This window comes from Tenrec ecaudatus, chromosome 6 (genome assembly GCF_050624435.1).
Source record: "Tenrec ecaudatus isolate mTenEca1 chromosome 6, mTenEca1.hap1, whole genome shotgun sequence".
Classification (NCBI taxonomy): domain Eukaryota; kingdom Metazoa; phylum Chordata; class Mammalia; order Afrosoricida; family Tenrecidae; genus Tenrec; species Tenrec ecaudatus.
In genome coordinates, this window is record NC_134535.1 from 132,645,587 (window position 1) to 132,667,914 (window position 22,328).

Below are 22,328 nucleotides of genomic sequence, written 5' to 3' on the forward strand. Positions count from 1 at the left end.
CCAATAGGTTAAGGTTTACAGAGCACATCATCAGTTTTACATTTAATAATTCCTACACATTTTGCTTCAACTCATCCATTGCAATTCCATCAATGTAATATCATTTATCCCACTTATTCCCTGTGTTTGCTGTTTCTAATCCTTTTTTACTAACCCTCTGAACTTTGTCCTTATGCAAATGCTGTCCTTTGTATGATAAATGGTTGATTATCCAACATTGGTGAGTTCCGTTTCTGATTTGAAGAGTTAGTAAGGGCTATAGTCTTAGGGGTTCCACCATTATCATATAACCAGGAAGCCTGGCATCTCTTATGATTTGGCGTTTTCTTCCACATTTTTCTCCCACTCTATCCAGGACTTTTCTAATGTGATCATCAGAGCAGTTCATAGTAGTAACTGAACACACTCCCCCACCCCCCTTTAGTTTCTGTTTTTTACTGGATCTATTTGTTTGTTGAATTCATTGTATCCATATATCTTAGGTTTTTTTCCATTCTTCTTTCTTCTGGCTAGGGAGAAACGAGTCCTTTCACTTTAAAGGGTTGCTAATGAGCTTCTAAGACTCCAGTTGCTACTTAGGATGTAGAACATTGTCTTTAGGGTGAAAACTTTTTCTTGACACTTTATAATAATTGTCCCATGCAGTATTTGCCCTTTTGTGATTGACTAATTTCACTCAGCATATCTGTCAGGATATGAAAAAGTTGCCCTTTCAAATTGGTGAGTTGAAGATCGGGTATTTCAGTAAATTATTTGAGACAACTCCATATGCTAATTGGAAACAAGCAAAGGTAGATCATCCCTAGCTCAGACCAAAATGATTTTCAAATAAAGATATCATTAAATAATACTTTAAGAAAGCATTTGAGGAATTATTTTTCCTTTTTTTAAACTATCTGTAACAGCAAACTTTCAGTACCGAGCTAAATAGTACATATTTTTTAATTGTTTTATTAGGGGCTCATACAACTCTTATCATAATCCATACATACATCAATTGTGTAATGCACATATGTACATTCATTGCCCTCATCATTCTCAAAGCATTTGTTCTCCACTTAAGCCTCTGGGATCAGGTCCTCATGTTTTCCCTTCCCACTGCCCCCTCACACATGAACCCTTGATAATTTATAAATTATCTGTAAGGGGAGGTCCAGTGGCCTACAAATGGGCTTTGGGTCTCTACTCCGCACTCTTCTCCCCTCCCCCAATTGACTATGATAAGATTATTTTTGTTCTGATGATGCCTGATACCTGATCCCTTCCACACCTCTGGTCTAGCCAGACTTGCAAGGTAGAATTGGGATTAGGAGAGTTGGTGGGGGGGGGGGGGGAGGAGGAAGAGGAAGCATTTAGGAACTAGAGGAAAATTGTATTTTTAATTGTTGCTACATCGCACCCTGTCTGGTTCGTCTCCTCTCCGAGACCCCTCTGCCAGAGGATCTCCAGTGGCCTACAAATGGGCTTTGGGTCTCCACTCCACACTGTCCCCCTCATTCCCTATGGTAAGATTTTTTGTTCTGATGATGCTGTGATACCTGATTCCTTGACACCTTATGATCGCACAGGCAGGTGTGCTTCTTCCATTTGGGCTTTGTTACTTCTGAGCTAGATGGCCGCTTGTTTACCTTCAAGCCTTTAAGACCCCAGATGCTATTTCTTTTGATGGCCAGGCACCATCAGCTTTCTTCACCACGTTTGATTATTCACCCGCTTTGTCTTCAGAGGTTGTGTCGGGAAGATGAGCATCATAGATTGCCAATTTAATAGAAGAAAGTATTCTTGCATTGAGGGAGTACTTGAGCGGAGGCCCAATGTCCTTCTGCTACCTTAATACTAAACCTACAAATATAGGTACATAGATCTACTTCCCCATTCTCATATATAAATACATTTGCATATGTACATGTCTATCTAGACCAATAGTAAGTATTTTAGGCTTTGTAAGCCATTTAGTCCGTCTCTGCCACAGCTACTCAGTGTTCTGGGTTTGCCTATAGATCATAGTTTGCTTACCCTTAAATTAGGGAAAGGTTCTCAGAAATTTAATATCAAACTCAGAAGCCATAATTAATATGAATGTTTTCGTATGAATAGAAAAATGTTCAAAGACAAATGAAAAAGAAGATAGTATATTTCACACACATATACATACTAGTTTTGCTAATATAATAAAGAGTTTTATAATTTACCATGGGCCAAAGGAAATCAAAATATAGAGAAAAAGAGGCTTAAACAAAAATGTCTCTTTTTAATCATTGGTTCACCTCTGTAGAGATCAGTTTGGTAATATCTATGAAATGTTATAAATGGAAATGACTTGGTACTTACCTAAAAATATTTATTAGATTACTTTTATAATATCAAGAAGTTCTGAATGACTTAAGTGTACATCAGTCGAAGAAGTCTGGTGCAATTAAAAATATGTGCTGCTTATCATTACCATGTAGCCATTTAAAAGAATGAGACCAATATGGAATAATCTTTTAGATTATTAAATGAGAGCATCAAAAGCAGGAATATTCTACCAGTGGTTTAAAATAAATATGTGCTGGCATATTTGTACAGTATCTCTAGAAAGAAACTCAAGTTCATGGTTGGTCTTTAGGGAGAATCTAGGTACCCTAAAAGTTGCCTTAAAATGCTTAACTAAGCAATCTGAAATAGATCTTTATCTTATCTCTGAATTCAGTAATAAGTAAGTTCTTACTGCTTATTAATAGTTATTATAGTATCTCTTCATTCACAGTCTACCCACTCCTTGCTTATCAACATAGTTAGGTTCTTGGCTGTTACATGAAAATTGGTTTTATGCAAAAATAAAAGAATGGCATCAGATTGCAAAATAATATTTCATCAATACAAAACTGCCAAATTATATAGCTGCCAACCCACTAAATTCATGGCCCAGTCAAGTTGATAAGTGAGGAGTAAGTATATAATCGTTCTTTCAAAATGTGGCTGGTGGTATCAAACTGCTGACCTTGCAGTTAGCCAAACTCATAACCACTGCACCCTTAGGACTCAGAAAAATGAAGCTTTGTAGTCTCATAAAGAGTTACAGTCTGAGAAACGCACAGTGACTGTTCTACCCTGTTAGATGGGATCGCTAATGCGTTGGTAGATTGAGTCACCTCTGTGGAGATCAATTTGGTAATATCTATTAAAAGTTATAAATGGAAATGACTTGGCACTTCCATTGAGTGTGTGTGTGTGTGTGTGTGTTTTAAGTGTATGATTGCTCTATCAGTAATGTATTCCTTCAGACAATGCAATATTACCTGTACATGTGAAAAAGGAAAGATAGGGAGCTAATGATAAATTTCAGGATTTGATCATTTTTTATAAAGAATGAAAATCTCAAAATGAAGATAGCTAGTTGATATTTTAACTAGAAGTTAAGCAAACAATAACTGGGTTTCCTGTGTTGGACAAAACTTAAATGAAAAGTGGTAAGAAACTTTACTTTTCACAACTTCCATCATCTGCATTTCTGACCATCTGATCTGAAAAAGAAATGCTAGTAAATGCTGAAGAAGAAAAGCTGTTCTCCTCTCTCTTTTTGTTTCAGTTTCTCAAGGCGCAGAAGGCCCTGTTCTAACAACTAGTTCAGGAGCTGGAGGAATTATTAAGATGGGACGGTTTCAGGTAAATCAGTTCCTCTTTTTTATTATACTTCCCTCATTAAGGGGAGCTGTGTATACCATTAGGAGCCCTGGTGGTAGTGTGATTTCTCGCCAGTCTGCTATCCAAATTGCCGTACCTGGAAACCACCAGTTAGTTACTCCTCAGGAGGAAGACTGGGCTACTCTTATAAACAATTGCAGTCCTAGGAACGTTGTTATGCATCAGCATTGACTTGATGGCAGTTAGGTGTGTGTATAATTTAAACGTTGGTGGTGCCATGGAATTAAGGCTTATACTGCTAATGTCAGGGGTGTAACCCACCTGCTGTCCCAGGGGAGAAAGATGAGACTAGACTGCCTGCTTCCATGAAGATTGATAGTCTCAGAAACTTTACATAAGTCACTGAGTCAGAATCCACTCGATGGCAATGATAATTAAAATTATCACCTACCTATTTGGGACATAATTATCAATTTGATGATATATATCCTTCTTTATCTATTTTCCCCGCTACTGAAGGTAATGCATGCAACAGTTTAAATTTGTCTTTCCATTCTAAATAGAATAAAAGGAATATGTGCTAATTGAAGAAGATGTAAAATATTTACAAGGTAGAGGGAAAAAACACTCAGTCCTATTACTCAACTATTCCCAACTTTTCCTCTGTACATATTTGTAGCTAAAATTAACCTGCTTCTCCAAATCAGACATTTTTTCCTTTTGTCTCCCTATCCAAGTAGTCTATTCTATTGCTGGTCATTCATGTTGTTTGTAATTTCTATAACTTAATACATAGTATTAAGCATCCTTGTATATAAAAATGTTTTCCATGTATAAGGCAATATTCTTAAGATAAATTCCAATAGTGAAAGTGCTTAGTCAACATCAGTTATTGCCGTATAATTTTATTTTCCATGCTGGCCCAATTAATGAAGAGTTTCTGACTCTTAGTATAGTTAGCTAGCTAGTTTGTTTTTCATGATTTCACAACTATTTTCCAGTTATTCTTAAGGTAGTCCTTAGGGATACCAGGTGACGTTCTTTCAGTTGGAAATGGGGATTCTTAACACTTTGTAACTCTGTTGAATTAGTAATAAAAATACACATAAGACCCATAACAAGGATCTAGATCTTGCGTTTCGTTAATTACGCCTTCCTATTATCTCGTTATCTTGCATTTACAACAGTGGTAAAAGTTGGGCTATTTTTTCTTGCACACTGATAACTTATATCTGGCAGTAACAAACACAGGTGCAAGGCAAGAGTAGTTTTGGCTGTGATGGTTAAAGTTGTGTCATCTTGACTAGGTCATGGTTTCCTAATGGTGTGACAGTTATGTAATGATACAAGAGCCCTCTATTTGTGAGCTGATTGATTGATTGTGATTGAAACGCTCATTCTCCACTTGTGCATAATGCCAATTTTCATGTGTCAACATGGTCTTAGGAACATAACCATATCTGTAAGTAAGGAGTGAATATGATTAATTACATTGATTTTGAAATTTAGCTTGCATTTGCTTTTCATTTGATTTAATCTTTGTCATTTTTTATTTACAGCAATGTTCAAGATTTCACCCTCCTTTATTATTTAAATTTGCTTGGCTAAGGCATGAGTCTTAATCCTATGCATGCCATGAGATGTGAACACAGATCATTTCGGTTGTAAATCCCTGTTCATGGCAGAGGATATAGAATCAAATCATTTCAATATTAAGCTTAGCCAGCCACTCAGCATCTGCGTTATAGAACAAGCTATTTCTCTGTTAGCGTGTTCCATTTATTTTCACCGCTAAGGCCAGAGCGTGTGTGTGAAGAGAGACTCTGATTAAAATCTCTTTTTAAAATAAATAAATAAATAAAATCTCTTTAATTCTCAACTCAGTCTCTTTTCTTGTTAGGTTTCCGTTACAACAGATGATGCCCCCAAAGAGGGTAAAAAGTCAGAAGATGCAAAATCTGTTCATTTTGAATCTAGCACTTCAGAGTCCTCAGCGCTATCAAGTAGCAGTCCAGAGAGCACCCTGGTAAAGCCCGAGCCTACCGGGATACCCATCCGTGTCATCGCTTCAGATGTGCCAGACGGTGCCCACAAAGCCCCTGCCACAGGGGCAAAGTCAGAAACTGGACAGTCTACCAACATTGGACGCTTTCAGGTAACAACTACAACAAGCAAAGTGGGTCGTTTCTCTGTATCAAGAACTGAAGACAAGATCACTGTGGCAACGACACAGGGGCCCACAGCATCTCCTCCTTATACGGATTTGGAACAAGCTGCTCTTCCTTCTGTGATACCAAAGAAAGAGAAGCCTGAACTGGCAGAGCCTTCACATCTGAATGGACCATCTTCTGACCTGGAAGCTGCCTTCCTAAGTAGGGATTTGGATGACGGTTCAGGTAGTCCACACTCCCCGCAACAGCTGTGCTCAAAAAGCCTTCCTATCCAGACCCTAAGTCAGAGCCTTAGTAATTCATTTAATTCCTCCTATATGAGTAGTGACAATGAATCTGATATTGAGGATGAAGACTTAAAGTTAGAACTTCGTCGACTAAGAGACAAGTAAGTATATTTTCCCCTGTGAGATCATGTGTAATATCTAAGAAACTTTGAAGATGAACTTTTATTTTTTACTTTTACCAGTTTTGCTGACATTTAGTTCACATACCAGACAATTCAGTGGTTTAAATATACTAAAAGAGTTGTGAAATCGTCACCAGTCAGTTTTAGAACAATTTCTTCAATTTTATACTCATTATTATTAGTTCCCCATTTCCCCACAGCCTCTCTACTGCCATAACCCTAAGAAACTGATTTACCAGTTTTGCCTCTGTAGATTAATTTATACTGGATTTTATATTTTTAAAAAACAACACCTAACAATGACCAAACAGTAAAACATTAATAATAATTTTTTTAAACAATGAAAACTAGAACAAACGTTAAGTGTGTCAAAGTGGAGAACAGATGATAAGGCATTGGATTTTAACCTGACTACACTGGCATTAATCCACTTCCCAATGCGCTCTTTCTCGTGGCAACTCTATTCACACCCCTAGGCAGTAGGGATTCTCCAAAGGCTTAATCCATGTAGGGATTCTAGAAATGGATTTCTGGCTGTCCCTGTCCTTCATATCTTTCTTCTGCAAACTCAGTATTTGAGTTCGATTACAGTGCCTCCTCTTGTCCGATCACTTTCCGCCCACGGTAGAACAATGTAAACATACCCAAAGCGAGAAAGAAAACAACAAATCCTAGAGAGAGCGGAAAAATGAAAACTCTTACCTGCTGGTGGGTGTGTAAGTGCATAAAACCATTGTGAAAACGATACGGTGCTGCCTCAAACAACTGGGAACAGAAATCCCATAATCCAACAATATGTCTCTACTGAGTATATACTCCAAAGAAGTAAGAGACACACGTGAGCAGACATATGATGGACTCTGTTCCTCGCAGCACAGTTTACAATAGCAAGAAGTTGGAAACACACACCCCAAATGCCCATCAGAAGAAAGGATAAAGAGGCTCTGGTAAACACAATGAAAGTACACTTCATTCCTTAAAAACTGTAATGAAACTACAAAGCACCCATGATATGGAAGGGCCTAGAAACGGTAATCCTGAACCGAGTGGTAGTCAATCATTAAAAAAGGAGGCATATCTTTTATGAGGCCATTACTGTGAGGGTAAATAAACACTAAGACACGAGCAGACACCTGTTCTCTGCTCGTCAGGTTTCCCACGCAGCGTGGCAGTGGGCCTGCCCACTGCGTATCACCCTTCTGTGTTTGCACAGCTTCATAACCACTTTGACAGAGAAGGCCTCACATCAGCTAGGGTCGGTTCCTCCTGTTGAGACAAGATGAACTTGTGAGGTAGTCTGCAGACCTCCCCTTATTTTTAAAAAATGAACATCATGTCCCTATTTTCTTGGTTCTCCTGTGAGTATTCGCTTCACTGCAATATGCTGGTCTTCCATTTTTTTCAGAGAAAGTGAGAGCCAAAAACTAAAGTTATTTCAGTGTAGTTCATTAAGTTCTCTTACATTCTCATACCATTTCTATTTCTAAAGCTGCTTTGATGCTTTCATGTTATGGTAGCATTATTATTAGAACTTTAATTGTTATTAACCATTCTTAACTATTTATTGATCTACCAGATGAATCTAATTGTAGTGCTCTTGGGTTACATTGTGAGGTTTTATTGGTTATAATTGGCAAATAAGATCAGAGTAACAAATCTTTTCTTGAACAATGAATCAAGAATGAGGAAATCTTTTCTCCTAATATGTCATCAACCATTTGATAGGAACATGTTGGAATTTGGTGTAGAATGTATTGGTAGCTTAGTGGTAGAATGAATTTCCATGCAAGAAACCCAGATTCAGTTCCTGCTAGTACACCTCATGTGCAGCCATCATATATCTGTCAGTGGAGGTTTGTGTGTCTCTGTGATGGTGAATAGATTTCAGCAGAGCTTCCAGTCTAAAGAGTAGGAAGAAAAGACTGGGTGGGATACTGAATAAAAATCAACCAGTAAAATCCTTACGGATCGCATCAGGTCTAACCCACAGTCATTCATGAGGAGGTGTAGGGGAGCGCTGAAGGACTGAGCAACATTTCATCTCTTGTGCATGAGGTTGCCATCAGTTGAGGGCCATCTCACTGGCAGCTAACGACAGCAATGGAAGCTAGTCAACTAGAAAAAGATTCATAAGTAAATACTTGTGAAGGTTAAAAAATATGTTGTTGATTCTTGTTTGAATGAGATGGTTATGATATTTTCGATTTTTGTCTGATTATCTTTTGTAGGCATCTTAAAGAGATTCAAGACCTGCAGAGTCGCCAAAAACATGAAATTGAATCTTTGTATACCAAACTGGGCAAGGTTCCCCCTGCTGTCATTATTCCACCTGCTGCCCCCCTTTCAGGGAGAAGAAGGCGACCTACTAAAAGCAAAAGCAGTAAATCTAGTCGTGGCAGTTCCTTGGGAAATAAAAGCCCACAACTTTCAGGTGAAAAAAAAAAAAATGTCACCAGGTCATGTCTGACTGTCCCATTTGGTCTCTCTAATTAAATTTATAACCTATTGGAGATTTTTCATCTTTTCCTAAATTACATTGAGTTTGAATTTCTTAATGTTCTTAGTTCCATGTCTTCTTTATATCCTATAATCTTTAGTACCTTATTTAGATCTCTAGGAGGAGACTGGACAAGGATACTGGTTTATTTCATTGTAATCCATATTTTTATCAGCTGTTTTCATGTATAGTTTTTTTTAATGGGAAACAAAGTACCACGTAATTAATAGCTGAACAGCAGTCTATATTCTGTTCCACTAAGTGTAGTTGGGTTTTTTTTTTTTAATCATTGTATTGGGGGCTCGTACAACTCTTATCACAATTCATACATCCATCCATTGTGTCAAGCACGTTTACACATTTGTTGCCATCATCCTCAAAACACTTCCTTTCTACTTGAGCCCCTGACATCAACTCTTCATTTTTTACCCTTCCCTCCCTCCTCCGCCGCCACCCCCGCATGAACCTTTGATAATTTATAAATTATTATTTTGTCATGTCTTACTGACCAACATCTCCCTTCACCCACTTTTTCTATTGTCCGTCCCCCAAGGAGGACAATATGAATGGTTATTCTTAAAGGGGGGAAAATGTAGGTATTGCAGTTAACTCCTGTAACTCACTTTTAACCAAATTCTTGCCGAGGAAGGGGGTTGTCTGTTTTTTTCTTTTTCTGTGAATGGGTTGGGTGTAAGTGCAGCTGGAGTAAATGTATATGTCTTAAATATCGGAGTGTCAGAATAGTAACCTCATTGTTCTATATTGGAGTAGAGAACTTATTAGTGATCAAAGAAATAATTCAGTCATAACCTCTTGGTGTAAGACTATATATTGTGTCTATTTGATTGTGATAGATGTTAGGGACTTCAAAAGGTTCATGGGAAAATGGAATGGAAAGATCATGGAGATTGCCCATGAACTTTTTGTGAAATTAATGTGACCTATTAATTTGTTCGAAAGCAGTTGCAAGCTTCTTAACTGCTCTACACTTGACAGAAGCTTTCAGAGATGCCCACACCTTTTCTTTCCTAGTCTTCTACCGCCAGTTCATGCAGCCCATTTGTAGAAACGAGATTAGAAAGAGTATCAACTAACTTAGATTTCTATTTGTTTCGTGTCTTTTTTTTTTAAGGATTTTCATTTAGTAAGGAGCAGAGCAATGAAGTCATTTTCAGCATAACTGACTTAGTAATTGAAAGTCATCTACTAAAAATAATTTTGATGGCAATGGGTGGGTTTGTATATGACCTGATGGATGCTTACAAGAAAATCTGATTGACTAACACACCTTTATACAGTGACCCAACATCCTTTCCAATAGGGGGAAAGCAATCATGAAATTGGAAAATGGAATCCTCTTTTATATTTTAGAGTTCGTCTAGACAGAGGGCAAATGTGACTTCACATAGGTCAAACCATCTGTTGTTTGGTGCCAGCTAGTCGGTTCCCTATATACAACAGAATGGAACATCACCCGGTCCTGCGCCGTCCTCACAAATATTCTTAGATTTGAGCCCATTTTTGCAGCCACTGTATCAGTCCATCTTGTCAAAGGCCTTTCTCTTTTTTGCTCCCCCTCCGTTTATCAAGTATGATGTCCTTCTCCAGCAGCTGGTCTCTTGATAACGTCCAAAGTACATGAGCCCAAGTCTCACCATCCTTCTCTCTAAGGAGCATTCTGCCAGTATTTCTTCCAAAACACATCCATTGTTCTTTTGGCAGTCTTTCAACACCATAGTTCTAATGCATCCATTCTTTTTTGATCTTTCTTAATCATTCATCAACTTTCACATGCATAGGAGGCTTTTTAAATAGGTCTTGTACCCATCTAGGTTATCTGAAACTCAAGAAGTTAGGGCATAGTTTCCTATGAAGCAATAGTCTCAGCCCTGTTGTCACTTGGTTCTCATGTCATTCCTTATATCCACTCATCAGGGGGGCCTTTGTTCTTTAATGAATTACAGATTTTTAAGGGGTTTTTTTTACTTTGATAAACCATGTTATTGGTGTCTCTTACAGCTCTTATAACAATTCATACATCAATTGATAATCTGTCACAGTTTTTTACCCAACATTAGACACTCAGTAAGACTAAAGGTACTTTATTAGGTACATTTGGAAAGGGTACTTGTTTCTTCATGGCACTTTATTTTTTGACAGGTAACCTGTCTGCTCAGAGTACAGCTTCAGGCTTGCATGCCCAGCAGACCCTCCACCCTCCTGGCAACATCTCAGAAACTGGGCAGAATCAGCTGTTACAGCCCCTTAAGCCATCTCCCTCCAGTGACAACCTCTATTCTGCCTTCACCAGTGATGGTGCCATTTCTGTACCAAGTCTTTCTGCTCCAGGTCAAGGTAAGAAGTCAAAGCAGTCATTATTTTCCAAAACCATTGCAATGGAGAGAATGCCAGACCTAGGACAAAAAGCCTGCTGAGTAAATAACCTATTGTTAAGATGGGCTGGGAAACCAGGTCGGGGTCTATATAGGAACTTGCTCAAATGATAACCTTATATACTTGAGTATGAACCGACCCAAATAACACCTGAGGCACCTAATAGTACCACAAAAACTGCATTTAAAATGTGCTGACAATGGATTGTGATATGAGTTGTATAACTCCCAATAAAATTATTTCAAAAATGAAAATAAATAAAAGTTATTTTTAATGTGCTGAAAAAATAGCTTATACCCGAGTATATACAGTAGTTCATTTGGGATTTGGAATATATGTTTTGAAATTAGATTGAGATTTCCTATCCCAGATTCTAAGGAGCTTAACAGTTTCTGAAAGCCAATGGATTTACCTAACTAATAGATAGCAATGTATAGGTAGAAAGCTGTACAATTTTAGTTTTTAGCCATAATCTATGTGACAAGTGGTTTTTCTAATTAAATTAGCAAACAAAACCTTCCTTCAGTGGAAAGTAACATTGGAATGAGAATTAGAAAGTGCTTAGGTGTCTGGGTGAAAAAGAAAGAAAGCAAATATAGATAACTCATTTAGCTTCCTTTGCTGCAAAATCACAGCAATTAGAGTTGAGACTGTCTCTTCACAAGATGGATAGACCTGCGTGGTAAGGAGCACAGACTTGGTTGCGTTATTTCAATGAAAAAAAGCTTCGCTATTCTGCAGTTGGAAGGAATTGAGCCCTAGTATTTCCTGTGCTGCGTATCTGCCCTTCCCCCGGAAGCTTATTCTTCTGTGTGCCATCTTAGTGCATTTCACCACTCCAGCCTCAAGTTTCTAACATCTTGTAGTTGTGTTCTGTCTCTTCTCCTCTCTCTGTTCTTCCCTGTTTTTCCCCTTCTCACAGGCTGTGCGAAGTTTAACTGTGCATCTGAGCAGGTGACATTCAAACCTGGTGGCAGGAGGACCCGATTTCTGAGTACGCCCTGCTTGGCTCTTTGTGTGTAACACCTTTACTCCTTCCTCGTCCTTGTTTCTCTGCTGCTTGCATCTGATGTTTCATGCAGTCCATTTCCATTTGTCTCTTTGTATATCATCTATTCAATGGCTTGGCTGAACTGTTACCCTCAGAAGTTTGGGTCCTCGTGTTAATTATGGTAACAGATGTAGGTTTCTATAAACTTAGATAAATTCTGTAGATTTTTTCTCTCTCCCATAAATCTTTGACAGAGACTAGCTGTGGTGTCGAGACTGCAGACCACTGGGTCATTTAGAATACTGGCACATTGCAGTCGTGTTCAGTCAGGCCTCAGTCTAGCATTGGGAGTGACAGGAAGCAGCATGACTGCTGATGCTTTTAGATCACGGCAACAGGTAAAAGATATACCTTACTTTTCCATCGTTCTCTTTCGGAGTAAATCAAACACCCACACACACATCTTTTTATTTCCTTTCTTCAGTTAAGCCTAAGTATCTACCAGTTGAAAAAATGCTAGACTCTCTTTTCATTGACTACTCCCACCACCATTGCCTCCGATCCCCATTAAGTCAGTAATTCCAAATACAATTTTCAGTGTGGTTATTCTGATAACTACAGTTATCAGAATAGTTTATGCTGATAACCACAGTATTCCTATTAGAAACCAAAGGCCAGCACCCACACATGGAAAATTTTAACATAACTGCTGAGATTCCTCAGTGCTGTCATTGAAAACAAGGCTCACTACCAAGCCACCCAACGTCTCCCACCTTCTCCCCCTCACATGTGAAATGAAGCAGATACCTATCCCAAAGGGCTACTATACAGATCAAATCAACTTATGTAGCACTTGGGCAGCACTCACAGGTCCTCTCTGCTTACCTGGCATGTAGTACTTTTAATATCAAACCTTAAGAACCAGCAAATCATCATTTAGTAACCAATAAATGTCTGATTTTTTTTTAGTACTCAATACTTAGGTAGAAAACTTGGTAGAATTTGGATAACGATCTCTGATAAGGCCTCAAACTTCTGATGTGGTTATTGAAGTGCTTTTAAAATGCATGTACTAAGGCCGTCACTGTTTTGGAGTATGGTTCAGAGGTCTTTGGGCCTCTTTGGTGGGAAGACTATATACTTATCCTTTGTTCTCTACAGTGACCAGATTTTAAAGGAAAGATCTGCCTTTTTGTATTACATTGAATTTCCGTTCTCCACATGTAATACTTCTGTTACCCCTGAATCAATAATGGGTTGGCTCCACTAGAGAGAGGGTTTTTGATTCCTTCCTCCACATATTACTATTTCAGGGCCATTTAACAAAACAAGGGGCAGGAGTTTTGTTTTTAAGTTCGTTCAGTGGATTAGTATTTCAAGCATGTGTGATTTTTGAGGACGTAGAATGGTAGCTTTTTGGACAGGGTCACCTGGGCTAAACATTACTGCTTGCTTTTGAATAAGCATGTAATGTGCATGTCCAGCTAGAAAGATGAAAGGATATTCATAGTGAGAGGTGGCCATTTAGAAGTAGAATGTGACATGCAGGTTCCATAGCCTGACATAACAGAGAAGAAAGAAAAGACTTCTTAGTGAAGGCACCACTCTACATTTATTAACTCCATAAATTCATGTGACACTGTATAAGGTAGAAATGAAAATTACTAGAAAGATTAAGTCATTTAGGTATAATTAGTGAGGCTGTGCTGACAGAAAAGCTCATGCTTTTTCTAATTTACTTGCTGCCTCCTGCAACTAGACCCATTTACCTGAAAGAGAATAATAGGTTACGGGTGCCATTATTTCAATATTAGCGCTTCCTTTTGGTCTAAAATAAGAAGCCCTTTCTCTCTTGAAGAAACATCAGTATACATTATGTAAGCCTCTATAAGCAAATCCCAAGAGACTGACTTAAAGGAAACATGGAAAGAAGATGAGTACTTATAGGGGTAGGTAGCTTACTGGACTTGATTGCATTATTCTGTGCTCTCAAAATAGATCATGTTTGGTAGCACAGCTTAGCTTAATCCTCTCCTTCTGTTCAGAGATTGCTTGGTTTCTACAGTCCTTTTAAAGATTTTTCGGGAAAGTTTGTATGTATGTCTACGTAGTATGGGAAATATTATCACCAAATTAACTTAAAACTGTAACTGGCTACTGTGGTAGGATTACTAATTCATTTGAGTGCTTTTTAAAAACCCAGCAGGAGAAACAGAAAGTGAGACAGGGCCAGTGTTTTAAATTCAAGCAGTGAGTCCTGAGAGGCTACATTTCCTCCCTTTCCCTATCCCTGTCCCTGTCCCGAACTCTGTCTCTTAGGCAGGGCATTATTCTTTCCCATACAAAGATTGAATGTGGGAACTCGACTTGTGTCAGCCAAGTACTAACCTATCATGTTAGGGCTAAGCCAGTTAGCCTCATCCCATGGAACTGAGTGTGTGATGAGGTTAATTATGTCCTACCAATCTGTCTCCCCTCCTGTTTTCTCTTGCTGGGCATGTGTGTGCTGTTTGGAGATTCTAAATATTTTACACTGATGTTTCTTTATCTTTAACACATTGCTCTCTCTTTGTGCTTCAGGGAAGATGGTGAAAAAAGTCTGTCCTTGCAACCAGCTCTGTAGTAATTATCTTTTCTGTTACCTTTGATCCTTGATTGCAAAGCCTGTCATCCATACGTTTTTTGAGTCCTAAAGTCTCACATACGCCTGATTCGTAATTTCCATCTGTTAATCTCCGCACCCTTTTCTAATACTTTTTTTTTTAACATGCTTAATTGGCTCACTACTAGCTACCCTTCCAGACTGAGAATTCACCTCATAGTCAGTGCTCTGCATGATGGCCCCTGTGAGCCTACCTCTGGGAGAGGCAGGGCTTGATAATGCCCATGGATATGTACAGGGAGATCTCTAGCTCCTGGGGGGCGAGGGTGGGGGTGAGGACACAGAATAGAGGCATGTAGGTGCCAGGCATTGGTAAGATGAGCCGTGATCAAAGCCTACCGAATCCATGCCTTCAGAGGGTTTGCATCAGAGGAGCGGTCTGTGAGATTGGTGGAGAAACACTGCTCTGTATTTGTAGAGCTGCCATCTTTTTAAGATGCAGGCCGCTCAGGACACCTCCACGCTTATAGGGAGGGTCAACAAGAGCGCTCTATATACGGAATTCTGAAGTCTGGAAATACAGCATAGCAGGAGGGAATTAAAAAGTGAATATGGATATAAAGTATTTGCTACTTTTCCACTCTTTTCAGTAGAACCATGATTAACCCTTAAGCTGTGGGAAGCCAAGCCTCTCATGTAACTTTAGAATGAAGTCCTCTTTTCCCAGGTGTTGGTTTCTGCTCAGAAAGCAGTCTGTTTATGCCCTTCATTAACAGGGTAGCCTGTTTTCTGAAGCCAGAATAACATTGGCTGTATGCTTGCCCCTCTCTCCTAACATTAGCCTCCCTTTCAGAATCTAGTCTTACAGAATAAAACAAAAGTTGAGATGGCATTAAGTCGTAAAGGGAAAACTAGCATTGGACTAGAGGTGTGACTCCCAGTGTGAGCCCACTGTGAATGAGATGAGCTGCTGCTTGTATTTGGCTTTATTCAGCTCTGCTCCCACTTAGGACAATGTCTGTCTTTGCATTTTCATTGTCTCACTCATCAACAGGCTTACTAAGCAGTATTCATTCCGATAGGATGGCAGTCCTCCTGCATGTGGTAATGCCTGCTTTCTGAATTTCCTCACTTTCCTGGCTGCCCATCTTCACTGCTTGTCCTTCCCATGTCATTTGAACTCACATTTGCTATTTGAGAAAGGCTGTTTCCTGTGCTTTTACTTTTCCAGGTTGGTTTTCTATACGGTAGGGAACTTAGCTATTTCCCTTCCACTGTATATGCACTAGCTATCCCTTTGTGGCTCCAGCGGGCACTAAGGGGTGAGCCGGTACTCACCTACAGTAGTTCCGTATCTTGCCATGGTGGTAAGAAGCATGTGACCCTCCTAACTGCACCTGCACCTCAGAATTAGCTCTTCCTCCAGCACAGGCATGCTTGTTTGTGCCGCTTCCTGCTGGGGGCAGGTTTTACACTGGGTTTAAGACCAGCAAAGGGCTTCTAGATGGTACGGCGGCTTCAGGTGTGCTTTTGTGCTTGAGTGCTGCTTTGACCTGAAAAGCAGGAAAACACGCACTTATTTAGCACCCGGTGCTGCTTGTGTGACTTAAGACCTGTTGGCTCACCACTTAGCTCTGTTAGCTTTTATGGTATTTTGCAGCAATTGTGAGAACTGGTAAGAAAGTGCAGGGTGGGGGGTAGAAAACAAGACAATGACTCTTCTTTCCCTCTTCCCTAACACTTGCCTCCTCGAATAATCTTCAGTGTGCCCTCCAGCAGAACCGAAATCAGGCAGGACACAGACTCCTTCTTTGTCATCAAACCACAGGAATAGAATAACCTTCATCATAGCTGCCTCCCTCTCCCACCTCCCCCCATGCACCCCTGCCTCAGCTGAATGTTCCTGCTTCTACCTCGGAGTGCTTGCTGTTCCGGGAAGAGTGGGGAGAAGGAGTGAGAATCCATGAACCATTTGAAACTGAGGTCATCTTCAGGAAAACCCGATCTTCCGGGGGAAATTAGAGGGTGTCGAAAGTTTCACTTCTCTCAAGAGTGTGTTGGAAAATTCATGAATATGGCTGCAGATAAAAAAACCGTTTGAACAGATCATGCTGCTACTTCTTTTAGTCACGTTTTATTATTAAGAAAGAGCTAAAGAATGTGGCAGTGTCCACATGGTTTAGGAACCTCACCTTCTTCTGGGCCAAGCATCTGTGTTTGCATTTCTTTTGTTCCTACTTTAACCCTGCCCGATACACAAGAAATCCTCTTTTGCCCTGAATGTTACCCAAAAAAAAAAAATCCAGAGCAACTGCCTCATTGACCCTAACTCATCTCCCTCAGCAGCCTGATGCTGAGAAAGTCCTGGCAATCAGTACCAGTACTTTAAGAAGCTCTGTGAGCTGAAGGAGGGCCCTGCTCCTGGTGCCTACCATCACACTGAGTTGCTCACCCTTATGGACCCCTCCCGAAGAGAATCCATTTCCCTTGCCCTTTTATGTCCAAGTAAATTGCTAAGCAAAACCTTGGAATCTTTACTTGCATGGCTTCCTAATTCATTCTCTTCCCGTTCTTTGGCTTGTCATCCATCATCCTAAAGTTTTCCTTCTTCTTAAAATTATAATGCAGCCTCCTTTTAATGCTTATATTGTTGCTTCTTACAACTCTAGGGACCAGCAGTACAAATACTGTCGGGGGAGCAGTGAACAGCCAAGCTCCTCAAGCTCAGCCTCCTGCCATCACGTCGAGTAGAAAGGGCACATTCACAGATGATCTGCACAAGTTGGTAGATAATTGGGCCCGTGATGCCATGAATCTTTCAGGCAGGAGAGGAAGCAAAGGACATATGAATTATGAGGTATGTCTACCCTTTTTGACATTTTCGTAGCAGAATATCAGATTGCATTCATCTGAATCAGACAAATAAACTACCCAGGCTGGTACTTAATATTTTGTGCTAATCACTTTTAGTAGCACATAACTTTTAACACTTGTAGTAAAATAAAATAAAAATTACAAATATATAATTTCACAGTTTGATTTATAAGCTAATAAGAAATATCCGTAAACCTAGCCTTAGGAGTCCTGGTTGGCAGAGTGGGTTATGCACTCGACTGCTTGAAACCATCGGCCACTCAACGGGAGAAAGACAGGGCTTTCTGCTCCTTTAAAGAATGATGTCCTTGGAAATTGAGAGAGGCAGCTTCTATAGGGTCACTTATGAGGATGAGTTGACTCCGTGGCTAAAAGCCATGATGCTTTTATGTAAGCTTCTGTCTACTCCTCATTCCCTATTCCATTAAGACCCTGATCTGTGTGCTTGGGGCACGCACACTCCTCCCATTTCAGTGAGAGTAGTTACTCTCATCTCTACCTGCTTAGTAATTTTCACCTCTACCAGGTAAGTGTAAAGAGTCCATAATTGTTATGGAGGATCTTGTTTTGCTATACCTTTTAAGATCATAACCAGTTTAGTTCTAGAACTCTATTTTAGTGCTACTCACTATACACCCATTGTTGTTAATACCCCTAGCACACCAAACTTCACATCTATTTATTTTGTTTTCAGGGCCCTGGGATGGCAAGAAAGTTTTCTGCACCTGGTCAATTGTGCATCTCCATGACCTCAAACCTGGGTGGCTCTGCCCCCATCTCTGCAGCATCAGCTACCTCTCTAGGTCACTTCACCAAATCTATGTGCCCCCCACAACAGTATGGTTTTCCAGCTGCCCCCTTTGGTACCCAATGGAGTGGGACCGGTGGCCCAGCACCACAGCCACTTGGCCAGTTCCAGCCTGTAGGAACTGCCTCCTTACAAAATTTCAACATCAGCAATTTGCAGAAATCCATCAGCAACCCCCCAGGTTCCAACCTGCGGACCACTTAGACCTAGAGACATTAAATGAGTACATTTGAGGGCAGGATATGGAATGGGCGTGGGTGGGGGGGTGGGAGAGTAGCCTACATACTAACTACTAGTGCTGCATTTAACTGGTTATTTCTTGCCAGAAGGGAATGTTTGTAAACAGCTTTGAGCCCTCAAAAGGGAGTCTCTCCCTCCTCCCCTTCATCATTTATTGGAGTGGGACAAGAAGAGCAGCTTTCTTGTGGTGGGACAGCTTCAGACTATGCTTTCTTGTTTCTCTATACTTAACAGTGAGGGCTACAGCAGAGAATTGGACTTACCATGAAACTACTAGAGAGCTCAATGTAAAACCAGGCCCCCTTGTATTTTCAAGTCACTGGAGCTCTTAATTTGGTATCATCCCAAATCCTTCACTCCTTTAAGACTCTAGATCACACAGCAAAAAACTACTGGGCTCTTTCCTACCCTGCCCTCTCCCTACCACCACCACCACCACTTTTTTTTTTTTTAACTCTTTGGAACCCAGTGAAAAACACCAGAGAACTGGGATTGCCACCCTTTCTTAAGATAGGTCATTAGTGCTTTGAGCAAAAGATATTAGCAGCTTTGACTGCAGCATCAGCAATTAGGAAAAAAGATTACGTTCCCTGCGGACATGTATCTTTGCCATCAGTTTTGATGTGGAAACACTGTGATATATAAATGTTGTTGGACAACAGTAGTTTTAAGAGTAAAATATGAAAGATTTAAAAGTTCAAAAAAAGCTAGCTCTGTCCTTTACTTATTGAGACACTTTAACTTTTTCCTTTGTATTTCCATTGTATTAGATAAATAAATGTGAATGTAAAATTGTATAAATTACTGTACTTGAATACTTCTGTTCTCCCAGTATTGCTTGCTGGATATTTTAGTGCCTTGGACTTCTACTGCTTCTGCCATTAGCATCAATTTCTCATCGGACCCCAGATCAGCAGAGGGCATGTGGAAGGAAATCTTAGGTCCAAGTGACCCCAGCAGTGGATATGCCAAAGGGAAATTGCGAGTTTTCTATTTTGTTTTTTAAAGTCATTCAATAATTTTGTCCAGAGCAGGTGTAAGATGAGTAGGGTGAGAAGTCAAGTTGACATCAAGGGGTGAAAGCAGGAAGTTCTGTTTGGGGAACAGCAAGGACAGATGTTAAAACCAAATGGGGCAATTGAAAAGGTCAGAGGTGATGTGTGTTAAGTGATAGAAAAGGAAAGACTAGAGAAAAGGAGAACACGCTGGTTTTGAAGCTTCATGATGCCTGGCCAGTGACTGCCATATGCCTTACTTACTTGAGCTGGGCTTAAACGGATCAGAGACCTAGAAATGGCTGAACATGAAGGGGGTTGAGGTCGGTTTTAAGTTGGGAAACATGATAGTTGAAGTCACAGGTGGAGAGAGTTGCTCTTTAAAAAAGTTTGGCTTGCTTTCCTGCTATTGCACATGTACCATGCATTTCTCAGCTTGGGGTACTATCCTTCCCTGGAAAGTAGGACCCACATTTGAATTAAAGAGTTGTCAGAAAGAATGTTTATTCCTACCCATTTCCTGTATGATGCCCAAATGGTTGCAGGTTTATAATCTATCATGCCACCTTAAATATTCCTGGAATTGCAACTGATATTCTCACATTTTCATGTATACAAATACTCCCCATAATAACTGCAACCAACCAGTATTATTTAGTGTGTTATGTTTAGTGATGGAAAGTTTTATTATTCACAAAAGCTTTCAGAAAGTACTCCTAATTGGCTGTCCATTAGGATCTTTCTTGTCTCTGAAGATGGAGAAAGCAGCTAGGACTCTTAAGTTTCTTGGGTGCTTCTCTTGACTGAGTTTGGAAATTAACGTGTTTCCAATCTCTGACGCCCCGCCCCCCCCCCCCCCCTCAGTGGCACATCCCAGGAATCACCACAAAGACAGGAAGAGCCTGGTGGCGATCTGGATCCTGTTTGTTCCTTGAGAAGGCCCTGCTTTAAGGCCTCAGAGAAGGTGAAAAAAGCTCAAGGTTTTAGGGAAAGTGACTGTGAAACGTGCAGGGGTTTCAAGCCCTCCTTTTGAAATTGTTTATTCTCTACTTATAATTCTTGGGGAGAGGATAAGAGTAAGGATAGAACAAAAAAGTGAGAAACCAGCCACCTACACGGATGCTTTCCACCAGAGGAACGAGGGAGCCAAATGCAGCACGTTGTTGTTTCATTACTTTGGTTTTAATGATTCTGAGATCTCTTCACTCACATACAAAAAGAACTGGCTTTATTTACTGTTGATTTATTTTTTTTTCCCTCCTGTGGATGAAATAACTGAAGCCTAGAGGAATGAACTAGTGCTACTGAACTGTTTAAATTATTTTTGTGTTAATAGTACACTTTTGAGTATCTTTTTCCACATTAAAAAAAATCTTTCTGAATTATAAATGTTTTCCTTACATTATTTAACAATGTACACTGTTTAAAAAACACAAATAAAATTAATTCAAACCTTGGGGGTTTCTCAGCAGCCGTTAATTGTACATTTTGCACTAACTCTGGGTGTTGCGCTTCTTGTAAGATTGCGCTTGTGCTTCAGTTTGTTACCTTTGTAGACTATTTAATGAGACCATTCAAATAAACCAAACCTGCTTTTGTTGAGCTGTGTGGTTTAATTTCTAGCAAACTAGTCTTAGATGTTCTCGGCGCCTCTCTATTTTAAATTGTATTCCATTTACATCTGGACCCCTGGTTCATTTTTTGTTTTTACCAACAGTTCTGTCCTGAACTAATATTCTGTTATGGACAAGACGACAAGGGCATTTTTCCTGGGGTAAAGTAATATAGACAAGAAGACGGAAAAGTATAACCAAACGAGGTACAGTCAAAGGTCTCTCAAAAGAGGAAGAAACTGGGCAAGCCGTTGTCTCTTTCCTATTCCTAAGGAAAGGTGCCTTCTGAGACGTCCTCACCTTGGGTTCACAGCTCCCCACAAATAGGTCTGTGAGCCCAAAAATGCTTTCAGATTAAAGGCACAGTCCCAAATGCACCTGCAAAGGTAATAGCTGCAAAGTAGTCATTTGAGGGAATTAAGAATCTAAGTAGCCTGGAAAACCAATTTGTTGAGGGCTATAGCTCACATCAGAAATGAGGAATACAGTCAGCTACTATATTTTCTATTAGAAAAAAAGATTTCTTATACTTTCCCAAAATACGGTTTCCATTGTCTTGGATCATTTCATTGGTTTTGTTTTTTTTAAAATAATAAATGCTGGCCTTGAAAGAATGCAGGGTAGGGATTTCATAAAACAGATGAGAAGTGAGGTTCGATGAGTAACCTGTTCTTGGCAGGATGCTCAGGGCTCCTGAAGGACTTTAAAAGCCTGGCGCAGAGTAAAGCAGGTAGAGAACCTTCATTTATTCAGTTAAAGCAAGTGCTTAATAGCATGGCTGTGGGGCAGTCGGCCAACAGTGATTCCCACCATTTCTATCTTTATTATGACCATAACAGGAATAAATAGTAAAAATCCTCTATTGCCTGATAAAAAGTATTTCCTCCTGTCCAGAGCTTCCCAAAGTCAAGTCTTCCTCTGGAAAATTCAGAGCCAAGCAAGGTAAATCCTTAAAAAATAAGCTCATTCCTTAGGAATGATGAGTAATTTCATGACCAAAAGGTATGTTTCCAAGATGACAGAGTCCAGTAACTTCAGCCTCCACTAAGTTGGATCCAATTTCCTTTTCTTCATGTCCTGGTTCTTCGTAGAAGAATCACAATCTCC

The 22,328-nt window shown here is 39.8% G+C and overlaps 2 protein-coding genes across 9 annotated transcripts in view; one reads left to right on the plus strand and one right to left on the minus strand.

Moving 5' to 3' along the window:
* Positions 1-21,210, plus strand: part of WNK1 (WNK lysine deficient protein kinase 1) — a 135,119-nt gene extending 113,909 nt beyond the window's left edge. For all 7 annotated transcript variants that reach the window (XM_075552230.1, XM_075552231.1, XM_075552232.1 and 4 more), the window contains 6 exons: positions 3,572-3,648; positions 5,528-6,186; positions 8,436-8,638; positions 10,865-11,059; positions 17,361-17,548; positions 18,260-21,210. In XM_075552230.1, coding sequence (XP_075408345.1) covers positions 3,572-3,648; positions 5,528-6,186; positions 8,436-8,638; positions 10,865-11,059; positions 17,361-17,548; positions 18,260-18,577 — 1,640 coding nt within the window. In that variant the 3' untranslated portion in view covers positions 18,578-21,210. The remainder of the gene's footprint in view (positions 1-3,571; positions 3,649-5,527; positions 6,187-8,435; positions 8,639-10,864; positions 11,060-17,360; positions 17,549-18,259) is intronic.
* The window catches only part of RAD52 (RAD52 DNA repair protein), a 34,173-nt gene continuing 32,488 nt past the window's right edge, over positions 20,644-22,328 (minus strand). For both annotated transcript variants that reach the window (XM_075552239.1, XM_075552238.1), the window contains exon 12: positions 20,644-22,327. In XM_075552239.1, coding sequence (XP_075408354.1) covers positions 22,266-22,327 — 62 coding nt within the window. In that variant the 3' untranslated portion in view covers positions 20,644-22,265. The remainder of the gene's footprint in view (position 22,328) is intronic.